At 44.5% G+C, this 18073-nt stretch overlaps 1 protein-coding gene across 2 annotated transcripts in view; it reads left to right on the forward strand.

Moving 5' to 3' along the window:
* The window catches only part of Dis3l2 (DIS3 like 3'-5' exoribonuclease 2), a 297816-nt gene that overhangs the window by 256471 nt on the left and 23272 nt on the right, over window positions 1–18073 (forward strand). For both annotated transcript variants that reach the window (XR_016539161.1, XM_090355040.1), the window contains exon 14: window positions 9402–9481. Coding sequence is in view for 1 of the 2 variants with exons in the window: in XM_090355040.1 (XP_090211166.1) it covers window positions 9402–9481 (80 nt within the window). In the remaining variant the exon portion in view is untranslated. The remainder of the gene's footprint in view (window positions 1–9401; window positions 9482–18073) is intronic.

Consider the following 18073-nt stretch of genomic DNA (forward strand, 5'->3'; position numbering starts at 1 on the left):
GATCAAAATGCCCTTTGGGAAGGCCAGGCAGGCTCACCTGATTATATTTATCACTTTCCTAGAGCCTCACTGAGTCCCAGGTAAAGCCTCGCAGACTGCCTGTCACATAGGCCTCTCCCACTCTTTTCTATTGTCTCTTTTCTAAGTGTGTGATGCAAGCCTTGTTGCAGCAATTTAGTTTATTTTTGTAAGGTTTTTTTTGTTTGTTGAAGCAGCCACTTTGAAGTAGGAGGTTCTGATGAGGTCTGTGGCAGGGTTCTCTTGTACCTAGTGTGAGACCACAGGCTTTTGAGTGGACAGAAAGTGGCAGAACAGAAACATTCTAGAAACCAGGAAACAGGTGTATCCTCCAAGATGCATGGATTTGGAGAGGCCATTTGCAGTCTTTAGTCCACGCTGATGCCATCCTCTGAGCAGAAATGGTTCTTTACAGTACTGTTCCTTTGCTATTTGGCCATGAAAACCCTCACATTTTCCCCAACCTTGAGAATGAGCAGATTGGTTGCATGATCTTCTCTTCTGCTACATGCACTACATGTAGGCTCATTCATGGTGCCTCCTGTTCACTACTATTACACTGCTTTGGAATTTAGGAGGTAAAAATAGAGTTCCATGATTGAGGGAGGTCTGTTCAGGAAACTGCTGGAGCGTAGACACTGATGACCTGCAGTGCAGGAGAGTGTGGAATGTTAGATGAGCTCTCCTGCACTGGTATCATCAGTGATGAGATAAAGGATTACAGTGGACAGTGGTGAGCAGATCTTCACTGTCCTGTCTTGCTAGTGAGCAATAAAGCAGCCCTCAGAAAATGAGGAGGCTGGTCAGGTAAACAGAAGAGCTGCTGGCACCTCTTTTCTGCCACAACTGACACTTGGGGGCCAGGGCTTTCTCACTGAAAATCAACTATTCTGCAAGACTCATATCTACTGGCACAGGGATGCTAGCTGTATTACAAACCTTACTTCTGGGCTGTTCAAACCTCAGCACTGAAGATGCCGCCTTATTCTGTCATTTTTAGCCTTGATGAGAATAGAACAAGCTTCTGGAACAATGTACAGTGGAGTCAGGAGAAGTGGCCTTAAGTGAAAACACAGCTGTGGAGTTTACAGACGGCGCTCTCGGGAGGCGTCATCCAGTGGGAGCAGCCAGCCTGGCTATAGACCTTCCAACACTAATGAATTGGGAACTCCATGCTGAACAGGATTTAGTTTGATGGGTCCCTTTGCCAGCAGATGGATGTATTTTTCTTGAAAGACCAAGGTGCCAAAAATCTCCATGATTACGTTACTGGAGCAAGGTCCTTTTTTGTGGTTTGTGAAGTTGAGCGTCAGGACTGCAGGATTCTCTTGCTCTTTCTCACTCTTATTTTTTCCAGGTCAGAACCAGAGCTTGGGGTGGAGAGGAAAATCCTGCTGAATGAGCAAGTTCTTTCTTAAAAAGCTCTCTCCAAGTCCAAAAAGACTTCAGTGGACTTAGGAGAAAGAAATTTAATACATTGCCGTAGAATCGTTGTTAACCAAGTTAAAGTAGAGCCCACAGCATCTTTGTCTTATAAAAGAAAGTGAAGAGGAGATGGAAAAAAGAAATAATGCTTAGGAAATCCAAACCAAACAATGAAGAGTAATGAAGGAAAACTAAAGATCACTTCAGAGAATGTGAAGATTTCCTCCTAATAAGATTCTCAATTACAAAACCAAGGCTTCAGGTAGAAGCAACCTTTCTGTTCCTCATAAGTATATATGACTGCATCCTAAAATGTAGGATTGCCGGTTTTGGACTTAAGAAAGAGTTGGACACAGTACAAGACTCAGTGAGTGGACTGCAAAGGCAAGAATCAACCATGGGTGTCTGGAAGCTTACCAGTCTGGTTCTTGACCTGCACTTGAACCTAAGTCCTAATAGCTAGTAAATTGAAGCAAGCTCGCAGACCTCCTGGAGAAACCATGGTGGGTGGGTCCAGAACAACGCTAGCCAAAGAAATAATACTTGACTTTCACCAGTGACCTTTCTGGGTTACATCCTCTGAGAGGAGCCCTAGAGCTGAGCTCCCAGGTGCTCTGTACCCATCATGGAGGAGCCTAAAAAGCCAATGTTCTGTCCTGTTGGGGCTGGCTATAAGTGCTTTCCAAGGCCTAAGCAGACTGGTTGCCTATAAGAAGTCACCTTACAGCTATTGTGGTTAAGACAGAGAGGGAATTCCTCAATTTTAATTTTATTATTTTTATTCATTTATTCATTGCCCTTCTAAAGTCACACCAGGATTTTTCAAAAGCATTAGAAGTCTGATCTAATATTTTCCCTAAGTCATGGAGTTTAGGACCCGGCAGCCTAGGCATGACATTTTCTAGGTATGTAGCTATTTGGACAAGTCAACTGTATAGATGAACAGTTAAAGTCTGACTTGTTCCTGGCCCAAGAGTACTGTGCATGCACAGTTTTTGGCCACCCCTTACTTCTGTCACCCTTCACTGTATTTTCTTAAATATGTGATCAGGCCCACTGGCTTCACTGGGCAGAGATACAATGAGTCTTACTAGTTACATTAAATAACTCCCTGCTCGCCTTTTAGCCCGGAACATTCATGCTTTCCCTGAGGTCTTGCTGAAGTCTCCACTCCAGGCAGCAGTATCTGAGATCTCTAAGGAAGTCTTCCACGATCCTGAGCCAACCATTTGTTACTTACTTGTAGCCACCTGCTAGGAGGATACCCTGCTGGCCTCCAAAGCTTGCCTACCCAAAGTGCCCTAGGGCTGAAGGATGACCTCTTGCAGGCCCAACAAGCCCAGTAGGATCTGAACCCCACCTTCTCACAGGGTCTAGGGAAGGTTCTCTTCTAATTCTTCAACTCCCCTGTTCCTAGAGCCATCACACAGTCCCTGGGCCCAGTCTGGCTCACCCCTAGAGCCAGAAGCCTAAGAAAGAGAGGTCCCAGCAGAAATCTCACTCTCTGGCTGCCCAGATCCTTCCCTCCTGTGCTCCTGGAAGTAGAAGCTCTTCCATTTTCGAACCAAGGAGATTGTCCTGCTCTTAGATGGGATGAAAACCTTCTCACTGAGGCCTCCTTCTTCCCTAGCAGAGGCCAGTAGAGCAGCCTTGTGAACCTTTGCTTCCTTTACTTCTTCATCATGTGTCAGAAATGTTGTGCAGTTGGAACAGACCCATCAACAGCTCCCATTCCCAGAAAAAGGCTGGCAAGAGTCTGCCACTGTGCAGAGGAAGACCCAGTAAAGTCCCAAGGTAGCTATCATTCCTGCAGGGTGGCTTACTAAACTGAATGTGTTGTATGTGTGGGTCCTTGCAGGCCTTGATAAGGGCTACCATGCTCACACAGGGGACAATGGTAGAGTCTACCAGTGTCTAGGCTAGTCCTGCTGTGTGGGAAGGATTTAGGATCCATTGTCCAGAGAAGGGCTCTGTGCCTATTAGCACCTGAACATTGTAGTCTGAGCCACTGCTAACAGTTATTGTTCACTGAAGGAAAAGAAGAAATAAAAAAAAATGTACAGATTGGGCCAGGAGTTTGGCCGAGTGGTTGAGTGCTTGCCTAGCAAGCATGAAGACCCAGGTTCAATTCCTCAGTACCACATATATAGAATATCCAGTGCTGTGGCTGCAGTGGTAGAGCACTAGTTTTGAGAAAGCCCAAGGACAGTGCTCAGGCCCTGAGTATAAGCCCCAGAACTGGCAAAAAAAAAAAAAAAAGTTGTACATTGAGCCAGGCATATTGACTCACGCCTGTAATCCTAGCTACTCAGGAGACTGAGATCAGAGGGACTGCAGTTCAAAGCCAGCCCAGGCACTAAAGAACATGAGACTCTTATCTCCAATTAATAACTAGAAAATGGGAAGTGGGACTATGGCTTAAGGAGTAGGGTGGTAGCCTTGAGGTGAAGAGCTCAGAGACAGCGCCCAGGCCCAGAATCCAAGCCCCGTGACCAACAAAAAAAAATAAAAGTACAGATTGCTAGACACTGATGGCTCATATCTATAATCTTAGCTACTCAGGAGCCTGAGATCTTAGGATCACAGTTTGAAGCCAAGCCTGGGCAGGAAAGTCTGTGAGACTTTTACCTCCACTTCACCACCAAAAAAACAGAAGTAGAGGTATGGCTCAAATGGTAGAATGCTAGTCTTGAACACCAAATTTCAGGGACAGCACCCAGACTCTGAGTTCAAGTCCCAGGATCACATACACACACAATGCAGAGATGAAATTGGACATTTGCCATGGTCTGTGATAAAGGCCTTGGCCTGGGAGGGAGGGAGAAGTGGGGAGATTGAGGAGGTGCTCTTTGCCTTTACACTTCTGTTGCCTTTACACTTCTGTCGTCTACCTTAAACTCCCTGACTGTCACACACCTCCCTCATAACCCTACTATTCGTCTAGATTTGTTCATGCAAAGCAGCTGAGTTCCAGAAAGCCAGAGCTATAATTAGCACCTGCTTATGTCTCCAGCTAAGGAACTGAAAGAGGAATGTGTTCTAAAAAGATAACTCAGCCCCATGGTATGAGTGGTTTAGAAGAGGAGAGCCAAGCTACAGGTGGACTTTGCATCCAAGTTGACCAGATACTGAGCACTTAGAAGAGAATAGTTGGTGTGAAGTCTGCAAGCAGGATGCCATTACTGAGTCTGGCTGTCCTCTGCTGCAGGTCCTTTTGTCCCTCTTTCCCTTAGAGTCATCTGCTTGCTTAGCCTGGGAGTGTGCTGATTGCCACAGCACTGGCCCTCTTGCCAAGAGGTGCTATGCATCTTAGCCTTCGGGCCCAAGGTTGCACATTCTTACCTGAACTAGTTTCTAGGCTTGGACTTTAGGCATCTGGGCTTCCCTCAGCATTGTGAAGTCCAGGGTCTGGATAGAGATTATGGATCCTCGTTGAAGATCCTGAACCAGAGTTAGAGGGTATGTGTGAATCGTTTAGTAAAACTGAAAAAAGAAATGTCTGCTGCTAGTTACTCACTGGTATCTGTTATAGTGGATACATTCACTCATGAATTAAAGTTGGAACACAATAAGCACCCATGTATAAATACACTTCTGTAGGAACATGCATTATAGCTCAATTTATCTGCATGTCATCAGCATTTCAGATCTCCTTAGATCTCTCTGTCCCCTTCCATTCTAGGTCTCCATTTCCTTGGCTTCCTCTTGGATCTTGTGACTTTGTGCTCTCTCCAAGACCAAACATACACTCTGCTATCTGACCACAGCCTCTAGACCCTTCAGTCCCCACAGCTCCTTGCTTCAAATTCACTGGCTTAGGAAGCCAGGATAGGTGCAAAAAATGGTCCCTACCTCTGTTTACCACTTACAGGCCAATTTGAGTCAGATACCTACTAAATCAATCTAAACATAGGAACTTACCATACAAGACTAGTATAGCGATTCGGTAAGATAAAAGAAACTTAGGACAGATGTAATCAATTAATATCCACTTCAGGTAGAGCATCTGTCACCCAGTCTCTGTTCTCTTCCATTTAGCCCCTTCCATCCCCCCTTAGGTTTCCTAGCCCATCCATGTCCAACTGTCGCCATGTCATATCACCACACCCCAGTCCCATTATTCTTCCATCAAACTTTCCTGGCAAATAGTCAGCTTTCAACCAACCTGACTCCCATCATGCCAATGCCTAGGTTGTTAGAAAAAAAATCAACAAGCAGGCAGAGGGTTGCTATGGTAACTTCACATCCCACATGCTCCAGGTGGACCCTTAATGCGCCCTGGCAGTCCGTATGCCCTTCCCTGGCCAACTGCTTTTCCTATTTTCCAAAGAAGCAATTGCAAACCCTCATCACTTTCCTCAAATTTCCACTCTTTCTTTCACCAAACTCTCAATCCCTTGTAGATGATTTAGCTCCTAATAGTTCTCAGGAAAGAACAAAAATTACTCAGCATCATTCCAGATCCTCCTTGTCCAACCTGCAGACATATCTGTATCCCCAGACAGCTTCTCGCCTCCTGTGGAAGGAGTCTTCCATTGTGTATCAGACCTGGATTGAAATTCTGGTTCTAATCGTAGTGTGAAAAAAGTATTTAGCATCTCCCCTTCACCCCCCCCCACTCCCACCCTGCATCTCCCTGTGTAGCCCCTTCTGGCCTGTTCCTCTCAATCCTCTTGCCTACATTTCCTGAGTTCTGAGACTACAGATTTTTGCCGCCATACCCAGCTAAGTTACTTAATCTTCTTCAGCCCCAAGTGCCCCATCAGTGAAAACTAGTAATACCTCCTTCATGTGGCCTTCATGTTATGTTGTAGGCATTTGATAACTAGAAGTTCTCCATTCATTAACTCTTTTTTTTTTTTTTTTGCCAGTCCTGGGCTTGAGCTCAGGGCCTGAGCACTGTCCTTGGACTTTCTCAAGGCTAGAGCTCTACCACTTGAGCCTCAGCACCACTTCCGGCTTTTTTCTATGTAGGTGGTACCGAGGAATCGAACCTGGGTCTTCATGCATGCTAGGCAAGCACTTTAACCACTAGGCCAAACTCCCGGCCCTATTCATTCATTAACTCTTGCATGCCCTTCTTTCCCTTCCCATCACCATTCGCCACCTTTATTGCTAAATTGTGTGTGTGGAGTTTCCTGACTTTGAGAATCCCAGGGAAGGTACATTTCCTACTACAGCTTCATAATGCAGACCATAGCTTCTGTCTCATCCCTCCCTTTTCACCTTGTCATGAGAAGTCAGGGCTAGGAGGTACATTCTGGATGTCACATGGCTGCACATGTTTGTGTTTCTGGTCTTGTCAGGCTTGTTTCTTCACCATTTCTCAGCCCTACTATCCCACTCCAAAATCCCTACTGGAGGTCACAATCCTACCTTTTCATGGACCCATTGTAATGGCTTCCCAGGAAGGAGGCCCTCTCTCATATCAGCCCATTCTCTCCCTGACCGTTAAAGTGAGCTGTCTTCTCTGAAATTTGTCATGGCTTGCTTCTGACCACATGAAGTCCACACACCTGCATGCAGCCTGTCCTGCCAGTTCATTGCCTCTGCAAACCTGAGCAGCCCAGAGGCTCCAATGCCCCCCTTTTATAAAGGAAGATGGAAGTGCACTTGGGGACTAGATGAGAAGCTGAATGCTATACTCTAAATGCTGTGGCCAGTCGGACAGGCAGACACTCAGTGAAGACGAACGGTCCTGAACCAGGGACCGAAGACCCAGAAAATCCAGAAAAACTTAGAATTCTAGAAGAGTCACCAGCCATAAAAAGGAAAAAAGGAATTATTAGTCAAAGTAACAGAAGCCTACCCTGAAGTATCTGGAAAAATGCAGACAGTAGAGAAACACTGGAGCCTCCCAACCCTTCTCTATGCAGCCGTGTTCTTTTTCACACTGTTCTCAGGGTGTATAATCAAGTACAGAGCCTGCTCTATTCATCCACCCTAAATATGTTCCCATGTTAGTGTAAATTCTTCCTGAGCAGTTTAATGACTGTAGGCTATTCCACATGTGACTGCTGTAGAGCTTATTTAACCTTCTGCCTTTGCTGATCTTTTAATCCTTCCAATAAGTAATATGAAGCAACAGTTTTACAAAATAAGCTTTTCCCCCTACATTTCTGGTAATTTTTCTAAGCCATAAATCTATAACTTATAACATCATGTTGTTGAGGGTGTAGCTCGAGTGGAAGAGCGCCTAATGAGCACAAGTACAAGGCCCCAAGTTTGAACCCTAGGACTTCAAAAGAAAGCAAAAAAAAAAAAGGAAAGAAAACATTGACTCAAAAGATAGGAGAAATTCTAACTAATGGAGACTTGAAATATAGGCCTAACCTCAGTTAAAAAAGAAAGGGATGTAGCTGTAATTGATAGAATTTTTTTTATTTTTTTATTTATTTTTTATTGTAATCAGTAAAAGGGTTACATGATATTTGCCAGGTAGAAGGTGCATTAATTCTTGATAGAATTTTTTAAAGTAAGTTGGGAGGGGATGGGCGAGAGGATGGGCGAGAGGGGCCAAGCAAGTGCTCTGTAGGAGAAGCATGTCTGTGACTTGAAGCTTCCAGCTTCATGTTTAAAGAAGGGCTTGTTTCTGGGTTTGGATGTTCATCTGGGTCAGTAAGAGGACAAGCCATTCTTGAGAGCTTGCTTCCCTCTGAGGAAAAGAATTTGTCCAGCATCTAATGATGCAGATCATTAGCTATGTAAACAGCCCTGCAGTTTTAAAAAAAATAAATCTTCCTAGTTCATTTCCTAGTTATCTTCCCAGTTAATTTTAATTAAAATTACTTTTGTAACTTAAAAGTTGGTGGTGTAGATTATTTTGGTGACTTACAGTTTACAAATTCAGTAAAGATGGTAACTGGCCCTGGGCCCTAGAAAGACCAGGAGCCCCTCTGAGCTCTGTGGACTTGGGTGCTTACCTGAGGACCTACCACCAGAGTCCAGAAAGAACCAAGACTGCCCCGGGATTGCTGTCCGTATCTTCCCTGACTGCATGTCTACAACCATACCTATGCCTCCCTCCCCATCTCCAAAGTCAGTCTCCCCTCTCAGCCATGGAATGACCACTTGCTTGATGGTTGAGATCAAAATCATGAGCCATCCCAAATTTCTTCCTTTCTGTTCCCATTCCCAGCATCCCACACACCCTGTTTTCACTCCTAAAAACTAACTTCTACTATGATGTCCAGTTGTCCCCTTCTCTCCATCTTACCTGCCTTCCTTATAGTCTGGGCCCTCATCACCACTCTCCTCAACAGGTTTCTGTCTGTATCATAGACAGGAGGGGATGAGGACGTGTCTTATAGCACCATTCAGCTCTTTCTTAAAGCAGTAACTTTCCTTTGCTGTTATGGTAAAAACCAAAAATTCAGTATGTCCAAAAAGATTCTGCCTCTTCAACCTGGCCTTCCTCCTTCATGTCACAGTTCACTGTGTCCCTTTTCTCTATTGGGGTCCACTTTTACCAACCATCCCTCAATTAATGCAGCTCCTGCCTCAGGATCTCTGGATGTGCTATGCCCAGGACAACTCACTTTGCTTTGTCCACACTCAGTCTAGGAACTCCTCCTTCCCCAAATCCCATTCTGTTTATTTTTTCTTAGAAACGGGTAGTTTCTTTCATGTTTCAGAAAATCTTTGTTAATGTGAAATTCTTCCTCTGAATGCACCATGTTCCTAAGTGCGGTGTTTTGATGTCTCCACTGCTAGACTGTAAGTTCATGATGGCCTCCCCTTGCTGCTGCCGTCTTCTCAGCTAGCACAGGAAAGAGCCTGAAAGAGCACTTCATAAATACCCTCGGGATGAACAGTCCTGCAGGTGGGCAGTTCAGAACAGGAACATGTCTACTAAAGGAAATTGATTTTGCTTAGTTCTTTTGTTCCATTTCATCTGTTGGAATGAATAGAATGTGCTGCCTAAAATTCATTTGTTTTGCTCTTCTCTGTTTGTTCAGCTAAAGCTTGCTTTCACTGTGGACCACGAGACCGGATTGCCTCAAGGATGCCATATCTATGAATACAAAGACAGCAACAAGTAAGCCACCATGGGATAATGTCTCCTTGTTGTGTTGTGCAATAGTCACCTGCTTTCTGACACTGGCTTCTCTTACAAAAGGTACAGAGGAATGGCTGCATACTTGCTGCATACTTACTGGCTGGCGCAAAGTAGCTCTTTCCTTTACAATAACTCCTTTGTCCCTAAATTAAACTTATTGAACCTGTGTAAGAGAGATTGCAATATATTAGAAATATATTCCAAAGAATACTTTCTGGTAGTAGCACCCTCCTGTTGTCTCAGACCTGCCGCTAAGCATGTGCTTGTTCACTTAATTCAGGTGTGATTTAGCCTGTGCTACATTTCTCTAATCACTGCAATTGTACTGCTGGGTTGCTTTGTGATCATCTACCTTCTGGCTTTTGTAGTTGAAAGATTCTGGGTGGTGGCCTTGTATGCAAGGTAGCACTGGGGATAATTTTAGAGCATCTCTCTTCTCCTGTAGACTGTGTATTATTAGACAGAGGTAGTGCTGGTGAATGAGCCACAGGGAATGTGCCCTTATGATGATGATAATGGCAGCTAGTACTGAGCATCTGCTCCATGTGGGGCTCAGTCCTGGAGACTTCATGTGTGTTATTGCCACATAACCACTGTAATAGCCTGTAGAGATTCTTTCATTACTTCTGTATTATGAAAATTGAGGCTGAGGGAACTCAATTAACTCACTCAGATAACTTGTACGCCTCTGAGAGGCAAAATCAACAGTAGCATGTTCACATTAGGAAAGGAGTAAGATAGAAGACAGTTATCCCAAGTTATTGCCACTCTTGGATTCTCAGTAAAGGACAGACTCAGCCATAACTTGAAGACAATGTACTCAATTCTCCAGTACTCCTACTGGGAGGAACAGTAGAGCTGTATATTACCTTCCAAGCCAGTGTCTTCTGCAAGGATTCTTGCTTGGTTGTGGGTAGAAGATAGTTACCAGGAGCCCTCATGAGCAAATATCCAGATTGCTTTCAAGGTATTATTATTCTGTAATTTAGCCTTAGTGAATGCTATAGTTGCTATTGTGTACCCACAGTTCATGCCACATGAATCATAAGAAAGATTGACCAAGAAGCCATGAATGCTGCCATCCTCCATCTGGGATGGCACTGTTTCTTGATGGTTGTTTCAGTGCTTCTAGGCCAGTGCTTCTTAAGCCAAGGACTGTAGTCCTAGCTACTCAGGAGGTTAAGATCTGAGGATCATAGTTTGAAGCTAGCCCGGGCAGGAAAGGCCATGAGACTTACCTCCAATTAAGCACTAGAAAACTGGAAGTGGCTCTTTGGCTCAAAACAGTAGAGCCTTGAATAAAGAAGCTCAGGGGGAGTTTGGTCTAGTGGTAGAGTGTTTGCCTAGAATGTACAAAGACCTGGGTTCAATTCCTTAGTACTACATACACAGAAAAGGCTGGAAGTGGTACTGTAGCTCAAGTGGTAGAGCATTAGCCTTGAGAAAGCCCATTGCTCAGGATCTGAGTTTAAGCCCCAGGACTGTAAAAAAAGGGGGGGGGAGTTTTTGGGGGGGCTGGGAATTTGGCCTAGTGGTAGATTGCTTGCCTAACATGCACAAAGACCCAGGTTCAATTCCTTGGTACCACATATACAGAAAAAAGCCAGAAGTGGTGCTGAGGCTCAAGTGGTAGAGCTCTAGCCTTGAGAAAGTCCAAGGACAGTGCTCAGGCCCTGAGTTCAAGCCCAGGACTGGCAAAAAAAAAAAAAGCTCGGGACAGGGGCAAAGTCCTGAGTCTAAGCCCCATACAACAGTCAACAACAAAAATGCATCTCAGCTTCATATTGTGTAGGTCCTGGGACTGGATAGGACAATTGAGCAGAACTTTAAGTAGCCAGGAAAGAAGCTCTGGGTGGTAGGGAAACAAGCCATAGTGTGACAGGAAAACCTGCCTCCCTCCTGTTATGTCTACTGTTGTCTCTGAGTTGCTGATTGCTGATTGGGTGACAGCCCCAGGCACACAAACTATAAAGCAGAAAAAGATCTTCAAAGCCACAGTGTTACAGTTCCCAGTTCTGGCCTATGTTCTTTTTTGGGGGGCGGGGGGGTGAGAGTTGGAGGGAAGTTTCTGTTGAGTGAAGGAGGATGATGGCCCATCTCCTTCAGTAATACAAGAACCCAGTGGTGACAACAACTGAAGTCTACTTTGAACATGCCCTAGCCTATCCCAAGCCCCCAGCTATTAGAATAGCAGGGGAGAATTTAAGGGTTACAAATATAGATAAACTTTGGCCTCTGAGACCCTAAAGGAAAACATTTGTAGAGGAAATCATATGATCTAGAAAAGCCCATAATCTAGAAAAGTGTGACAACCAAATGCCTCCATTCCTGTCTCCCTCTTTCTTTCTTAAGAATATATTGAGGTCCATTCTTGTTACTTGGACAACTTTCATCCCTTGAGCATCAAGTTTTTTCATTTGTTCAGACTTAATGGGATGAGTTGTCCCTTTTAGGGGATATCATGCTAACGTGCATCACCAGCCCCGCATGCAGGAGACCACCTTCCTTCCAACACAGCAATCGTCTCATGGCTTCCTTCCACTTTTCCGTTACAAATGGCTGCAGCCAGGAGTTGCAGCTCCAGCTAACAGTTTATTGATCAGGAAAGATTCTGGTGTGCTTCCCTCTGACCCACCTCAGTTGTGTGTGATACTCTGTTTAAAAGTAGAATCTTCGCTGGTGGCTCACGTCTGTAATCCTAATTCTAGCTACTCAGGAGGCTAAGATCTGAGGATCTCAGTTCAAACCCAGCCCAAAAAGACCTGAGACTCTTACCTCCAATTAACCTATAGAAAACAGGAAGTAGGGCTTGGCTTAAGGGTAGGGCAATAGCCTTGAGCTGAAGAGCTCAGGGACAACACCTAGGCCCAGGGGCACAGTGGTAGCCTTGAGCTGAAGAGCTCAGGGACAGTGCCCAAGCTAAGTTCAAGCCCCATGACCCACAGGAAAATAAAAGTAGAATCTTCACTAGGCTCTGTGGCTCATGCCTGTAATCCTAGCTACTCAGGAGGCCGAAATCTGAGGATCACAGTTCAAAGCCAGCCCAGGCACAAAAGTCCATGAGACTCTTATCTATAATAACCACCAGAAAACTGGAAGTAGCTCTGTGGCTCAAGGGATAGGATGGTAGCCTTGAGCTGAAGAGTTCAGGGACAGCGCCCAGGCCCAGAATTCAAGTCCCAACAACAACAAAAAGTAAAATCTTCTCCAAGTTTGTGAATTCTGAGGTGAAACATGATGCCTATGAGCCTAAGAGCAACTCGTTTCTGCCCTGAGCTCTGCCCACCCTGTCTGTGCTCCTCTGTTTACTCTAAGGGTCATTTCCCCTAGAATACATAAACTTCAACATGGAGCATCTAGGCTATTCAGAGCCTAGCCACTCTGGAGCCCATGTTGTCCCAGCGCTGTGATGCATTTTCCTGCTGGCCTATCCCATGGGCAGAGGAGAGGTATCACCAAACTCCTAACAAATGCCAGCCTATTTGGTGATCTGTGGTTAAATGGGACACACTGCTAGTCTCCTGGGCTCAGAGAGTATATTCATTCCAGTGTGGCCCCTTCCTCTGCCTCCTTCCCTGCTTCCCTCGCTGTCTGCTAGAACAGTTCAGGCTCAGCTTTTGCCTACCTATCACTTTCTCATACTTGTTTGGAGAAACTAGCTATGAGTTTGCCCCATTCCTAGATATCTTACCCAGGGCATTAAATCCTCATCCTAAGAAACACCCCCAAATCAATGAATTCCTGTTCATCGAGGCTTATTTCCTGGCTCTGAGATAAAGCCCATTTAGTCTTGAAGTCGATACTGCTCGCTCCTCCCTTTGAGGGCAGCATGTCCTGATGCTGTGCCAGCATGCAACTCTCCCCTGTGGGCCTGGAAGCCAGTGGATAGCCCTGTGAGGGAGGAACCTCCAGTCTTCAAGCGAGAGGCACATAGTTGGGAAAGGCAGGCTCTCACACTGGGCCTTTATTTTTTGTGACTTTGGGTTTTTTTTAAATTAGTTTACATTAGTTGTACAGAGGGGAATTTCATAGTTACATTTCCACACATGTTTACAATATGTTCCAATCCAATCTATGACTGTCTCTTCCTTTCTTCCCCAAACAATTTCAACAGGTTTCCTCGTTCAACTATCTTAGTTGAAAACAATCTATTTTGACCCTCTATTCATTCTCTTTCAAAATATATTTCAAATTTATTCACCTTCTATTAGTTTTCCCTTCCCATTTCCTCCTCAGTAATCCCTTAGATTCATGTTCTATGTTTATCCATATATACTTATGTAAACGGATATGAACATGTCCATGAATATGTATATCTTTTAGATCTAGCTTCCACATATGAGTGAAAACATATGATATTTTGTCTTTTGAACTTGGCTTGTCTCACTCAGTATAATGTCTGTTGCATCCACTTTTCATTTTTCTTTGTTGCTTTCTAATATTCCAAGGCATGGATGTGTGTGTGTGTGTGTGTGTGTGTGTGTGTGTGTGTGTGTGTACATACCATATTTTCTTTATCCATCTGTTCTAAGATACCTTGGCTGATTGCATCATTCGGCTGTTATAGGAGTACTGCAATAAACATATTAATGTAGATATCTTTCTTACATATTAATTTACTCTCCTTTGCATATATGCCTGAGTGGTATGGCAAATTCATAGGGAAGGTCTATATTTAGTACTTGGAAGAACCTCCATACTGATTTCTGTAGTGGTTCCGACTAGTTTACATTCCCATCAACAGTTTATAAGTTCCCTGTTATTGTTTGTTTTTCTGGTGGGGTAAGATGGAACTTTAGTCAGGTTCTGATCTGAATTTCCTTTATTGCTAAGGATGCTGACCTTTATTTTATTTTACTTCATTTTATTTCATTTTATTGATGGGGGCCAGTCCTGGGGCTTGAACTCTGGGCCTGGGGCTGTTCCTGAGCTCCTTTTGCTCAAGGCTAGTCTAGCTGGCTTGGAATCTCAATCCTCAGATCACAGCTTTCTGAGTTGCTGGTGTTATAGGTATAAGCAACCAGTGCCCAGCTATTTCTTAATAAATCTATAAGCCATTTTTAGTTGTTGTGAGAATTGTTTGTTCAGTTCACTTGCTGATTTAGTAATTGAATTATTCTCTTGCTGTGTAACTTTTTAGTATCTTGTATATTCTGTATATAAATCCTTTATCTGTTGAATATCTGGCAAAGATATTCTCTTGATTTTACTATTTATTTATTTGTTTTTGCTGTGTAGAAAGTCTAGTTTAATGTAGTCCTATTTGTCAAATTTTACTTCTGGACATCTGGAATCCTATGCAGAAAAAAAAAATTACCTGTACCTGCATCTTCCAGAGTTTTTCCTGTCATCTTATAGTAGAGCAATCTTCACATATCAGACAACTACCTCTGTGGTCATGTAAACATTCCCTCCCAAGACTTCCTAGTACCTGAGTCAATGGAAAATGTGACAAAGCCTTCTTCCCAGGTGGCTCCCGGTAAATCTAGGAGTAGTCAAAGCACCCTTTTGTGCTGGAACCTAACCATACCCACATATTACTTGTTAGGTAAACCCTTTGCCTATTACTCACTGGATAATGAGCTAATGCCCTATCTTCATCTTTTTTTTTTCTTTTTCTTTCCCAGACAAGGAGGGTCTTGCTATGTAGCCTAGGCCAGTCTCAAATTCATGATCCTCCTGCATCATCCTCTTGAGTGCCAAGATTATAGGCATGTACTACCATGACTTGTTCCTGACTCTTTCCTACCTTTTTCTCAGACCACCCTAGTCCCATCTGGGTAACTTTTGGTCTGTGGAGAATCAGATGTCAAGGAAAGGTCAATTGTGCAAGAGACATGGAGGAAGACATCACTGTAAAAGGAGAGCAGGCAGAAGAAGGAGTTGAGGAGGGGAGGAGCCCAGCGAAAAGTCCCAAGCTCCAGCTTGCTTTTGAGCCAAAGCAGGAGTAATGTGTTAGAGGAAGAGCCTCTCTTCTGTCTGACCCCTGCACATGGCTGCTAGGTTGCTGTCTGAGAACCCACCCCATGGCCACAGGAAAGATTATTCTAAGCAGAAGCAGTAGCAGAACCAAGCCCCTGGGGCTATCAGCAGTTTCCTATTCTGTGGTGGTGATCTGAGTGGTTCCTTTCCCTGGCTGCCACCTTGGGGAAATGAGCAGAGGGATCCGGATCAAGTGCTGCATTTAATTTTTCTCTCCTCTGCTGGCTTTTTTCCTCTAATAAGCAGAGTGAATATTTCCCAGCAGCCCTGACAACTTCGAACCAGCACCAACACTTCCCAACACTTTGTAGTAGGTGCATTCTGTCTGTACTTGGAGCTGCTGCCAGTTCCTCAGGCTAAGGATGAGGTTACCTAAAAGCCATTCATGGCAGAGGGTAAGTGCCTCCAGGCCTCCCACAGATGCTGCCAGGTCAGAGCGAAGAATGCCTTTCTTGTTCCTGGTAAAGCCCAGAGTGAGTAGAAAGCAGAACTCCAATCAAGGGAGAGGAGGGGTTTAGGGGAGCTGGAGGCCACACTGCCAGAGTAGTGCCAGAAGTGACTTCATGGGAGCAGCTGCAGCTGTACCATACATGTAGGAGTCAGCCACGCGCAGTGCAGGTATGAGCTCACCCTAGCACATGACAGCCAGTGGGATATGGCATGTCCACAGTGCTGGTGCAGCTCCTCTTTTAGTGGCTGAACTCTAGGTCGTGCTTAGGGAAGAGCAATCTCTTCACTGCCCCACACTCAGAGTAGCCATGATGCTTCATGTCCTTCTGTGCCAAAATTCATTGTTTCATTCAACTCAGTTGTCCATACCAGAAGACAACGGCCATGAATGCTCTCATTTTAAAGAGAACAGTGCCTCTGAGATGCCCTGCCCTAGTTTAGGCTGTAAATAAAATGCAAAGCACGGAGCAGGATGTTGGTAACTCACACTTGAAATCCTTGCCACTCAGGAAGCTGAGATCCAGAAGATAACATTTCAAAGCCAGCCAGGGCAGAAACATACATATAATTCCACCACCAAAATAATGAGTAAAAAGCCAAACTGAAGGTGTGGTCGAGTGCCAGCTGAGCAATATGAGTCCAAGCAGAGGAGTAGCAGAGCAGGGCCTCAACCATGAAGTTGACAGCAGGGTGCACCAGAGCAGCTAGGGAGAACTGGTATATGTTGCTAGAGATCCAGGGACAGCTGCATTGCATAAGTTTTTGTACTAACTTACAAGTTGTAAACAGCAGTCTTGGCATTACAGTCACCCAGGTTCTGCACATATGTCATTTGTACTCAGGAGCTATCCATTATAAGTACCCTTTCCCCACATTTCCCACAAGCACTGGAGGGTGGCTTCCAAAGGCATGTTCCAAAGCGCTCAGCAGAGACTTCCTGCACTCCTGAACTGGTACTTACCCTTCACAGAAATTGCTAGCCCCTCAGCTAGCTGTTTCTCTGAGGCCAGAACCCAAACAGAGCAAGGAAATGTGGTAGCCACAAAAATGGGAAGATGGTGTTGCTACTAGCCAGATGCAGACCACCAATGCACGTGCACACACACACACACACACACACACACACACACACACACACACATATATACAGACAGACAGACATACTGGACCATGTCCCAGCATGCAGTATAACAGCCATTCTACCAGTTTCTTCCCTGGTACATGCTAGAAAATGAAAGATTTTTTTTTAGCTATCACATGAATAGAGGACACAAATTATAAGCATGGAGCTCAAGGAAATATTAGAAAATGAACATACTCAGGTCTTGAATCAGAACCCGTCTTACTGTTTCCAAAAACACATCATCAGGCCAGGAGTCAGTGATTCCTACCTGTCATCCTAGCTGCACAGGAGATAGAAGGGAGGATCACTGTTCAAAACCAGCTTGGGCCGAAAAGTCTGTGATGTAAGCAGAAAAAAACCAGAGTGGGGAGCTGTGGCTCAAGCAGTAGATCACTAGCTGTGAGGGAAAAAAAAAATTAAGGGGCAGCACCCAGACAGACCCTAACTTCAACCCTGGTACCAACAGTCATAGAGAGAAAAGAGAGACAGAGAGAGACAGAGACAGAGAGAGAGACAGAGAGTTCACCATCCTAACTTCTAACAATGGAGATTATTTTGCTAGCAAACTAATAAATGGACATAGATCAGACCATCCCATAATTCATCCATTCTGTAAGTGGTAGCATTATTTCTTGCTATTTTCTTTAACCATTGAAAAAAAACCTCCAAAATACTTACTTTTTTTTTTTTGGACACTATACAGTTTGAATTCAGGGCCACACTTTCTTTTCTTTTCTTTTCTTTGTTCTTTTTCCTTTGGCAGTCTTGGGGCTTGAACTCAGGGCCTGAGCACTGTCCTTAGACTTTCTCAAGGCTAGAGTCCTACCACTTGAGCCACAAGCACCATTTCTGGCTTTTTTTTTTTTTTGTCAGTTGTGGGGCTTGAACTCTGGGCCTGGGCACTGGCTCTGAGCTCTTCAGCTCAAGGGTACTGCCCTACCCCTTGAGGCACAGCACCACTTCTGGTTTTCTAGTGTTTAATTGGAAATAAGAATTTCATGGATTTTAGTGCCCAG

Source organism: Megascapheus bottae, chromosome 21 (genome assembly GCF_031878675.1).
Source record: "Megascapheus bottae isolate mThoBot1 chromosome 21, mThoBot2.hap1, whole genome shotgun sequence".
In the NCBI taxonomy this organism is placed as follows: domain Eukaryota; kingdom Metazoa; phylum Chordata; class Mammalia; order Rodentia; family Geomyidae; genus Megascapheus; species Megascapheus bottae.